Here is an 11,338-nt window from a genome sequence, read left to right as displayed (position 1 = left end):
GTGAGTATGTTAAAGTTGGTCTGAAGTGATTCTTAATATTTAAAAGTACTGAGGCAATTAAGGGAGGCTTTAAAAGAATCATGTCTTGGTTCCTTAGTAATGACAATTACTAGTTCAAACGTGTGTGTGGATATGTGGTGCCTTTGCAGAAGGTAGAAAACATCACTAATCTCAGTATACCCAAAGTGCGTGTGTACGTTGTGGCTTAGTTATATTTTAAATCAGTCTAAAGTTTGGAACAAATATTCTCAGGTGGTATACCCAATGTTTTGTTTTGTTTTGTTTTTGCGGTACACGGGCCTCACTGTTGTGGCCTCTCCCGTTGCGGAGCACAGGCTCTGGACGCGCAGGCTCAGAGGCCATGGTTCACGGGCCCGGCCGCTCTGTGGCATGTGGGACCTTCCTGGACCAGGGAACAAACCCGTGTCCCCTGCATCAGCAGGCGGACTCTCAACCACTGCGCCACCAGGGAAGTCCCCCTACCCAGTGATTTCAATGTTGCTCTGCTATTACTGCAACTAAAGTATTTAAGTGAAAAATACTTAAATTATTAAGCACTAATATGTACTCCATAGGATGACTTTGTTGTTCACTTTGTTGTTCTGGCAGCTGGGCTGACTTCTTAACTGCTCCTGTATTCTAAAGGTCAGTGCTGAACTGGAGCCAGCCTAGAAATGGAACCCAGATAGACAAATGTTACTGAGCACACGTTGCTTGAAGATTACACGCAATAGTTCTAATTTCCCTGTGAGGATTTCATCATGGCCTGTTGTTAGCTATCAAAAGGAAATAAGGTTTTAATAGGAAAAGGACAAATGAGATGCTGAGCGCCTGTCGGAACCAGATTTTAATTTTCAACTGATGTAATTCTATGACAAAGGGGTGATTTCAGGAGTAACTATTTTCTATAGGTAAGGAAAGTGAGACTACTTTTATGTTGGGAGTAGTTAAAAATGAAATGTAAGTTTGGGCCAGTCCACTGAAATAGGGAAAATGATGCCTAGCAAAAAACATGCTTCAAAGAGGCTGAAGGCCAATTATACAGACTACCAGATTTATAGGTGTAAACACTGCTGATCTTACCTAGTTCTGTGGGTCCTTTTGCGGCTACAGTCTGTATTTAAAACCCCAAATACCTGGAGACAGTTGGGAACTTAAGTTTATCATCCCCCTAACCTTGATTGCTGGAACTGTTTCTCAATTCAAGTAAGTCTTGACTGTTTATCCATGTCTTGTTCAGATTAGCTTAATATTGAAGGAATGGGCCAGATAGCTAACAGCTGTTCAACAGTCACAGTAAAATTAAAATGCATATGGCTTTCATTAGAACTTGACATTTTGATCTGTTTATAAAAGCTTGAGAATCAGATTTTCTCAACACACCACCTATTCCTTTCAACCGATATAAAACCTGGCATTTTTTTTTTAAAAAGACTATTGAACTAACAGAAATAGTCAATCTTGGTGTATCTTAATCTGTAAGTGCTTAGGCTAAAATAGTGGTGTGAAATTTTCACTGCTGACATCAATGATGGAGAGTAAGCAGCTTCAGCACTACTGAAGAGCAGTGTGGTATTTGTACAAAGTGTCAAGAAACTGGCTGGTGAAAGCTGCATTTGTTGACCTTTGGTCACAGTGCACCAAATATCTCATGGATCTCAAAATTTCAGTTGCTGTGAATGTTTTGAATCCCAGCTGTTTCTGCCGTGCGCCTCTTTTTTGCCCATTTGATGTTCTTGATATTTTCAGGGATTGGGGAGAATGCTGAGCCTGACAAGAGCAAGCACTGAAATTGAGCATTCGGGATACCTGCAGTTTCAAAACTTACAATTGGTTGTGGCATTTTACATTGTATGTAGACTTGAAAGAACGTGCCTTGAAGCTCTGTATTTAAGAAGCTAAGACATTTGAGGTGGGCTTCCTTGCAAAAAGCCAGGCTGTCACCATTGAAAAAGTGGTTATTGCACAAAACTGGTCAGAAGAGTGAAACTTGCATCTAGAAGCCTTTTGCTACTACATGGGGCTTGAAACAAATTCCTAGCTCCAATTTAAAGTATAAAGGTTTACTATAAAAACCCACACCCTACATTTCTGTAACCCAAAATAACTTTGACTTGTGACATTTGTTTTTGGGCAATTATTCTAACCGCAGAAAACATCTAACACCCCTGATTCTACTAATTTTGAAATTAGACTAACAGTATTCATGTTAATGTTCTCAAACCTTGACAGGGCAGTTGTCTTCAGAAAATTCTTGAGGTTTCATTTCAAGTGCCATTTCTATTGTCCTTTTTATCAAATGGCTGTCTTTTTGCCTCTTTAAATATCTTTCATTTTGCTTCAGTATTTTCATTTCTTTGCAAAGTCTGTGCTTCTCATCCCTTAGTGGTGGTCTGCGTTCTTGTATGGCCTCCTGTACATGCTTGATTAAATCCATATTTAAGCAAGTTGGGGTTTTTTTGGTGTGAGCTGTCAGTGTTCCAGATGTGGAGCTATGCCTACAGGCTGGCTTTACTGCCAGGGAATTAGTCGTATTTCTGTATATGCAGGCAACTCTAGTTATGGGAGGGAGGGAGGCTCTTTGTCCTCAGGTGTTAAAGCCTAATGCAGTAATGTTTTGTTTGGGCATCCTGGTGTGTAGAGCTTGGTCTGTTTCATGTCATGTTTTATGTGTTAGGTCTAAGGGGGGGAATTTTGCTTGTCAGTTCAGTGTTGACTATATTCGGTTTGACTTGAGTTAACACTATGCTGCCTGATTTGCTAGATACTCACCTGGTGTTTTTAAATGTGGGTATTTTGAAAGAGAAGTTTGCTTAGGATTTCTGTGTAAAAGGGGAGAGAGTACTTTATAAAATCAAATACAAAATTTATTTCCACAGAAAAAGCTACTACATAAGTTTCCATCAATTAAGCTAAAACAGTTCTTGAAAACTCTCATGTTTTGAAATGTGTTTGCTCTTTTTGAAGGGACCATCTGACTAAGAAATGGCTAGTGAAAAGACAGTTATCAAGTTTTCACGTCACCCTATTTCTACATACTATTAGGAGTTCTTGAAACATTGGCTTCAGCCCCCCAGTCTGATATTGAAGTCCTAAACTGGTCCATATAAGCTTCAAAATGTAGCCTTAACTGAGTGATTCAAGTAACAGTAGATAACACTTGAGCTAAACTTTGAAGCAGATTCTTTTAATCAGTTTCTGAACATTACGACTTTATGCATATGGATGGAATCCATCTTCAATTTCTTCTCTCACTTTTTCGTTTTCCTTTTTGGTTTTCCTTTTTTTGGCCTGGGGTCACCAATTCCTTGGGTACAATCAAAACACTTCCATCACGGCTGCACTGAAGAGCATACTGGTTTGGATTGACTGGCCTACCTTCATCATCTCTTAACCTACTAAAAACATCATGATAGAGATCGTGCAGTTTCTGTTTCATTATATTTATAGCTTTGTGACACTGGGATCGCTCTCTCTTAAGAGTTTCCTTCTTTGCTTGCAAGTTACATACGTCATCTTCCAGATTCAAAATTACATCCAGTTTGCGCCTACGGCAGTTCTGAGCAGCAACTTTATTCCTCCCTCTTCGTCTAATATCACGGATGAGCGACACTTGAAAATCTGTCAGATAGTACCTGCTTAGCATGCTGTTGAAAGAATCTACAGGCATCTGGACAATTTCATCCACAGAAAAAGGGATGTGCAGAGCTTTAGCACGCCGTTCATCACGGCTTAAGTTTCTGTCTGTGTCATTGAGGTGCCCACGCCTTATTTTCTGTGACTTCCCAGGCCATGAAAAAGATTCATAAGTGGATTCTAGTGCACTTGGCTGTAAGTGGTAAGTGTGGTTATGTAATACGGGTTGAAATGCAAGGTCCCCATGAAAATGAGAGTCACTACTGTGATCCATGTGACAAAGTTTAGTGGGCTCTGGGTAGCAGCCTCCTACAGCCCCTTTTAAGTCACGGTGGGAAAGAGACTCAAGGTCACTACTAGAACGTGAAGCACCTTCACATATAGAGCGTGAGGAGTTAGACTTGGTGACAGAGGTGCTATTGTGGCTTGAGTTTAAGGAAAGCCCAGAATCAGAATCTGGTTCTTCAAAAAGCTGAGAAACTTCCATTGGATCAAAACCTTCTTCTGTGGCCAAAGACATTAAATTTATGTCATCAAATATGTTTATATCAAGGTCATACAGAAGGTCTTGGTTTGTTAGATTCCTCATCTGATTGTCAAATGGAAGAAATCCTGTCAAATTAGTTCCAGAAAGGGTCTGTTCAGGATTGCTAAGAGGAGAATTTAACTGCAGAAATAGTTCTTGTGGCTGTGAAGTCCTTGCTACTGGATCCCTTCTAAATGTATTGTCAGGACACAACAACATGGCCTCATGGAGATTTACATCGTGACTTACAGCCTGGCTAAAATTTGCATTATAATGTGTAGGAGGATTCATGCCATCATTGATACTTCCTGGGAGAGGACTGTCTCCCAGTGAGATGCCCTGAAAAAGGAAAGGGAAAAAAGTATAAATAACATATAAATAACAAAACTAGTACCTAATACAATACTTCTTGTTCCTCTCTTGTGTTAATTCCTCTGTGTAAGTAAGGATATGCTGTTGGCTACAAATAACTTCCCTTAGTTAAATAATGCAGGCAGTAGAATACATTATGTGAGCCCAGGTGAGAATATGCTATGTCTGGGAAAGATCTGTTCTTTGAACATCATGGGAAATCAGAAAGATGATGTTAGTGTGAAATTTTTGTTATTCAAAAATTCAAATATCTTTCCCTAGCTGTTGGCAATCTAAGTCCACCTTGTGGACTGTCATGGATAATCACAGCAATAGTGAAACAGTCTTACTGTGGGGGGAGAGGTGTCTTAAAGCAAATTGGACCAGCATAAAGTGTAATGCTGCCAGAAAAACTAAGGTGTGCCTTAGTTTGTCAAGTTACGTAGTGCCATTTTGATTCAATATGGATTTTATGAATTTGATTATATCTTTGTGATTATTTGGAAGGGGGAACTATACATATTTGGTTAATTCTCCAATGAAGTATTTCTATAAAAAGTAAATCCTAAGTCTGTGCTTAAATAATGCACTAGAAACCGTTATCTAAGTATTAAACTGCTGTGTATCCCAGGTAATAAGGTTGTGTTTATTCACAGAGAGGTCACTGCAGATATTTTTCCTGCAAGGATAAAAGCCAAGATTCCCATTACCTCCAGTGGATTTTCAGGCTGTGATGAAAGCAACTGAAATAAGTCTTCCAGAGAGAAAGATGTGTCTGTTCCATTTCGATGTCTCTAGAAAAAGAAGGTGCATCATTCATTTAAATTACTGAAGTGGTTGACTGAGGCTTTTAGGCTTAATCTGGAAAGGGTAATAACCAGGTGTTAAATCCATGCTGGATTTTTATCTCTAGTTTGAAATTTTTACGTTCTGTTCCTTTTTTAGTACTCAGTATTTTAACATCCTGCTGTAAACAACCTTCAACTTGATGACTCCTCCATTCCTGCCCTAACTTCTTCATCTTATGTTTTTAGCTTATATGCTTAGTTCCACCTTACTTTGTTCCTCTCCAGCCAACTTTCCAAATTGATTACAAGATGTTGCAGTTTTCAGTCAAATACATATTTAGAGTTACCAAAGTTCTATCAACTTCTTGTTATTGCTTTGTCTCCTGCCTTAAGGGTTTAGTTTGTTGAAATAATTACTTTGATAGTTCTCTAGAGTGGCTCCATGAACTCTTTAGTCTTTGTAATCTCTTAAGTTTATCAAGCTTAATGTTTTCCCTCAGCCCTGTCTTACAGCATTTATTACTACTGATACGTTTGCTATCAGTCTGTCATTTTATAACAGCTAATCTTTTTTTCCCTTGGGTAGTTTTAAAGATTTTTTTCTTAGTCTTTGTTGGCCTGCCATTTCACTGTGATATGTCTGGGATTTATTTACTCTGCTTGCGACTCTGTGTATTCCTCAAATCTGAGCCATAAGATCATTTTAATTTTGGATATATTCTGCCATAAACTCTTTGAATACTGCTGCTTCTTCATACTTCCCAGCCTCTCCTGGGACTCCTATAACTGTCTTTTCTTTTTATATGTAAAGGTGAGCTCATCTTTGTTGAAAACAGTTTCTATAGGAATGACACATACCAAGGGTTTACGAACTAGGTTTTATACTTTTCTCTGCAAGGGCCAGTTTTTGTATCATTTTCTAGACCTTTTCTTGACTCAGGATTCCTGATGGTGATGGTAATCTGAATCCACACCATTTAGTGTTCTGATTTCTAAAGGTTGGACGGACAGCTTCCTTGCTATGTCTCCTCGCTGGTGGCTAGAATTGTTCTATTCCTCATTTCCTGAACCAGAAGAGCCTTTCAACATTGAGCTTTAAAGCAGGGAACTCTTCAACTCCAGCCTCTGTCACGGCATCTGGATACAGTTCTTCTTGGAGACTCTTCAGCCTTGGTGCCTGATTGTCTTAAAATTCTGGATTTTGAGTTCCCTCTTTGCTGCTTGTATCTGTAGAGTTCTGTGTCTTGCTTTTGAGTTCAGTTATACATTTGAAGATATTATCCATTCTGTCTTATCCAGGATTTCTGTATCTGATGTGTCAAAGGGATGTCTTTACATGTTAGCAAGTTCATATTCCTGACTTGTGCTGTGTGTAACTCCCATCCCCAACTTTTTTGAAGATTCAGATCAGCTGGACTGATTTTGTATATATGGGTATAAATATACTTGGTTCCTTTTTCTGCAAAATACCTGGGTTCTATGAAGCCATGTTTTCAAGGCTTCTGTCTATTCTTGTGGATGCTATATAGGACTTATTTAAGGTAAACTGGTGAATATAAGATTTCTTGTTCTTCTTTAACTGGCAAATGACACATTCTTAGTGGGTAGCAGACTTCCTCACCAGTTGGATTATTTAAAATGATTCCTAGTTAAGAAATTCCATAAACTTGATTCATCAGTCCTGGCCAACCATTGACCAAAATCTGCCTGATGGTCACAAGTGTGTCAGAATGAATAACAACAACAGCACAAATCTGCATTCCTGCAAAAACAATCCTTAACTGGGTAAATAACACTTTGCAGAAAAGGAACCCTTAATATGTAGAACATAGAAATATTATGTTCTTATGTATGAAGATCATTCTGCTTAAAATGAATTATGGACTGGTCCTTCAAGCTAGTCAAAGATGTGTTTCATTAGATACCCGTTTCCTCCTCTTCAGTGCCCGTGGAGATAGAGGTTTGTGGAGCTAGCCCCCTGGGTGACACAGGAGACAGAGGCAAGAGATGGGAGGGTGCAAGGTGTGATAGAGTCCCTTAGCTCATCGAGCTGTATTTCTCCCCAGGTTCCTTTCTGCTCTTGAGGGTGGTGTTGGCTTCAGGGCGGGGGGCTTCCCTCTTCCTTCGTGTTTCCCTTAAACCTGCCTTCACCTCTTTAAAAAAAATCCCCTCATTCACTTCTCTTCAGAATCTCATGGGCTGATGCCTTCTACCTGAGGGCTTTAACTGTGGACAGCATTCTGTTTGCAGTCATCCTTCCTAAATCTTCACATAAAATAGAAACAGTTCTATTTTCCGTCAAGAATTCACTGCGTTTTGAACAGAGATCACTAGGAGTATTAAAAAAATATGGTGGACACATTTAATTTTATACCTTTTAAAAGATGAAACAATATATAAATTCAACTTGTCTTTAGTGAGAAGAAAGTATCTTCAGAGCAGTATATATATATACACCTATATATACTGTGTATTTAGTCTTCATTAACAGCTAGCTAAGTCCAGGCTTGCAGTGGGGCTAGAAAGAACTTAACTGTTAAAGAGTAAATTATGCCAGTCATCCTAGGTATTTTCATATGCCAGTGATTCATTTTGGTCACAGACAACTCCCTACTAAGTAACATCTCAGTAAGAGAGCAGACACGTTGTTAGATGCTCCTACAAGAAATGTATAATTGTCATGCCATGCTCTAAATGATGTGTTTCTAGAAGGTTTTGTTCAAATTGATGTTTGTCTCAAGTCAAATTTTAAATTCTCTGAGGAAAGCTCCCTACTTCATCTGTCGCTTCATTATTATTTAACGAGTGCCTGTTATCTAGCAGTGACAGTAACTACCTTAGTTACTATAGGTAATTCAAAAAAGTAGAGAACACAGTTGCTACTTTTCTGGGAAGTCTGGTGAAGACATACCCAGGAGAAAAGTGAACCAAGAGCATAGATCTATACACAATGAAGTGGTAAAGAGACTGGTAAAAACATCTTTTGCCTCAAAAAAGATAACTTGGGAGGCACTCAGGAAAGTGAGCTGAAATGTCTCCTTCAAAACAAATACGGTTCTTTCAGTGTTCACTGGCACTGATGTGTGTGTGTGAGCAGGTGGTAAAGCCACAGGAAGGTACATGAATTACAAGGAAAATACAAGGCCTGGGGAGAACAACAGTGGGTAAGAGCAGAGGCAGGTGGAAACACCTGCATTTCACAGTGAAATGCCAGGCTGCAATGGGATCCTCAACTGTAGGTCATAAAAGTGCTGAACGGCCTGAGAGGTAAAGTGAAAATGGGAGCGTTCCTTGGGGTGAGCTCCCCACTGTGAGACTAGCAAAAAGGGACTTAGAAACCACATAGAAACATGGTTTGTTTAGGGAACACAGCAGATGTGCATCCAGAGCTTGCCTGAAAAATAAGGGCAAGAGGCCAAGCAAGGGCTTGTTACAGAAGCGATTGGACTGATAAAGGAGGTGAGGTGCAGGTTTCCAGGACCAGCACGTGGTTGTGGAGGTGGAGGTGCAGGTGCATGTGTCCTTGTGAAGAGAAGGGCAGGTGAAGGACTCCCAGCTGGGCGGTGGGGTCTCCAAAGAACCTGTGAAATGAAAGAGCCCATCCAACAGAGAAGCAGTTTTAAATAACGTCCTTCGGTCCAGGGAAAACAGTTTCAGGCTGGCACCAGTCAAGGAACACCTTTCCTGAGCTCTTAACCACCCATCACACCCTCAGCTCCAGAGAAGACAGCTGGGTGTACAAGCAAGGGAGGAAGAACTGGGGAAATAGAAGCTGGCCACACACACCCCTTTCCACTCAGCCAGGCTTTGAGGCTGCAGCAGGGATAGGAGGAGGACAAACTAAATTTCAGTTCAGAGTTTTTGAGAATTACACTGGCTATATTTATCAGCTGCTGCACTGACAAGATGACCGGAGAGAAATTTTTGTCTGATTATCTAGAAGTCACAGGGTCTGTCCCAGGAAGAACGAGTTCCCTAGAACAGGTTAGAACAGGCTGGAGGGGGTGGGGGCGTGGGGGGTGGGCAAAAGGAGCAGATGTGTTTTCTGACTTCACTGTCAATGATGTTGGTGTGATGTTACATAGGTAAGGCCACGATGATGGGCTGTCTGAGAAGGGCCAAGGCATGGTACTCTCTACCCTCCCAACAGTGTTCAAGTCCCAGCTCCAAATGCCACCTAGGGCAATTCAGGGCTGAGAGACCCAGCAGGGCAAGACTTGCAAGGGTGCCACCTTCCAAGGGAAGTGTCAGGTTAAAGGTCTCCAGACCCACCTGGAGCATTTGTTTGCCAGGCTTGTGGGCTAGGACCTCAGAGCAGAATTATGTTCCAGATTATGTTCCAAGTGAAAGAAGGGAGGAAGCACACGCTACAGGAGGAATCCATCCCTTGAGCCAAGCTTCTGGAGTTCATCTTTCTACATACCCTTTTCACTGCTTATGAGTGTGGTTATAGAGAGGAGCCAAGGAGGTTATCCTACTGGGCCTGGTCAAAGATGCAAAGTGGGCTCCGGGACTGCCCCTTCAGCATGGCGTACCAGGAGACTGAGTGAGGACTTGCGCCCGAGTCCCAGATGGACTGAGGGTGATACGCCTGCAGAGTCCTCTGGCTTACCCTGCCAGACTTAGCCAACCTGGCTGCTGCTGCAAATGGTTGGTTGGTTGAGGATTCCCGGGTTCAGGATGCCAGCCATCTCTTTATCCCTTGCAAACACAACAAAACCCGCTAGCAAGTTCCTGGATGGTTGTCTGAGTTTAACCAGATACAATGTTCTGTGGGCTGATTCCTTTGTCAACCAAATAACCACATCCACAATTTTTAAAAAACATGTATTTTCATATATCAGATTTACTTAACGGTAAGGCACACATACACAAAATTCATTCTCAACACAAACTATCAAAAGCCGTAAAATCTACCTTAAAGGCAAAATGATACGGCCAGGATATTCTGACTTGCTTACCTCGTTTCTAGGTTCAGAGGTCCTTTCTGCCTTCCAGGCAGGTTTATCTGCTACTTTATTTTCATCTTCATTCTGCTGTAGTGATTTCTCCCTCTGGGTTGATGCTGTTTGCTCATTTTCCTCATGCTGGGAACTGTGATCCACAGCTCTTAGTACCTCATTCTCCTATAAAAGGACCCCAAAATGTGCTAAGTACAAATCCGCATTTCATCAATTAAGTCAAATCTTTAAAACTGTTTTGTACTTACTGCTCAGTGATCAGGAAAACCCACAAGTCAAAAGCTAAGACTGGCATTTCATTATCAAACATTTAATTCTGAAACAAAGGTCAGTTTTGTGTCCTGTCCTTTTTAAGAACTCACTGTGAGACAGGGTGTTCTGATCTGGATAATTTAAAAATTATATGCATTTATAAAGCCCCTGGACTTCAGGGTGGGTTAGAAGAGCTGACTTCACTTTATACATTTCTGTGCTGTTTGAATATTTTACAACAAACATGTATTTCTTTTACAATCAGGAAAAAGGTAAATATATTATTATTTTGAAAAAAGTTAACAATAAAGCTTAAACTAACATCTCTGATATTTTCAACTATGCTTATTTATGCAGATGAGTCCTTCCACCTTTAACTGAGGAGACGAAAGGCAAGAGAATTTTTCTGAACATTCAAATAGTTATCATTTAGCATATACTGTATATTCTGATACTTTCAATTATGATATTAAAAGTTCTCTGTATGTTTCCCCTGTAACATAACATCAAGGCCTCTTAAATCCTTTCAAAGGATCTATTTTTAATTTCTCTCTTCCAGCAACAAAACACCACTGGACTAACTCAAGGACAGCACCACTGCCCCCCACTCTAAACCACAGAAATGTTCATCTTCAAAAAAAAAAAGAAAGTGAAGGTCAAAGAAATGGAAATCCACAGATGCCAGAAACAAGGAGAGAAATCAAAGCAAGAGCAGAAAAGGAAGTTGATGTGCTGGTGGCCCACTTGCTTTTACCTGCTCCTCTGTTCACTGTACCAAACTATACAACAAACTCGGCCTCCCTCTTGACACTGTGGATGCTAGT

At 40.5% G+C, this 11,338-nt stretch overlaps 1 protein-coding gene and 1 long non-coding RNA gene across 2 annotated transcripts in view; one reads left to right on the top strand and one right to left on the bottom strand.

Moving 5' to 3' along the window:
* Window positions 1-827: 827 nt before the first annotated feature.
* On the top strand, window positions 828-11,309 carry LOC307058123. Its single transcript, XR_013811086.1, has 5 exons — window positions 828-1,851; window positions 3,691-3,838; window positions 5,170-5,320; window positions 10,872-10,906; window positions 11,074-11,309. It is a non-coding gene; the product is annotated as an uncharacterized lncRNA (long non-coding RNA).
* NFE2L3 (NFE2 like bZIP transcription factor 3) overlaps window positions 3,167-11,338 on the bottom strand; it is a gene marked incomplete at its 5' end in the record, with an annotated part of 29,508 nt that continues 21,336 nt past the window's right edge. The window contains 3 exons of the mRNA XM_079711510.1: window positions 3,167-4,501; window positions 5,224-5,307; window positions 10,263-10,427. Of these exons, the coding sequence (XP_079567636.1) occupies window positions 3,239-4,501; window positions 5,224-5,307; window positions 10,263-10,427 (1,512 nt within the window). The 3' untranslated portion in view covers window positions 3,167-3,238. The remainder of the gene's footprint in view (window positions 4,502-5,223; window positions 5,308-10,262; window positions 10,428-11,338) is intronic.

The sequence above is a fragment of the Hyperoodon ampullatus genome (genome assembly GCF_949752795.1).
Source record: "Hyperoodon ampullatus genome assembly, chromosome: 9".
Lineage (NCBI taxonomy): Eukaryota > Metazoa > Chordata > Mammalia > Artiodactyla > Ziphiidae > Hyperoodon > Hyperoodon ampullatus.
Note: the sequence above shows the minus strand (reverse complement) of the source record. Positions and strands in the feature narration are given on the sequence as shown.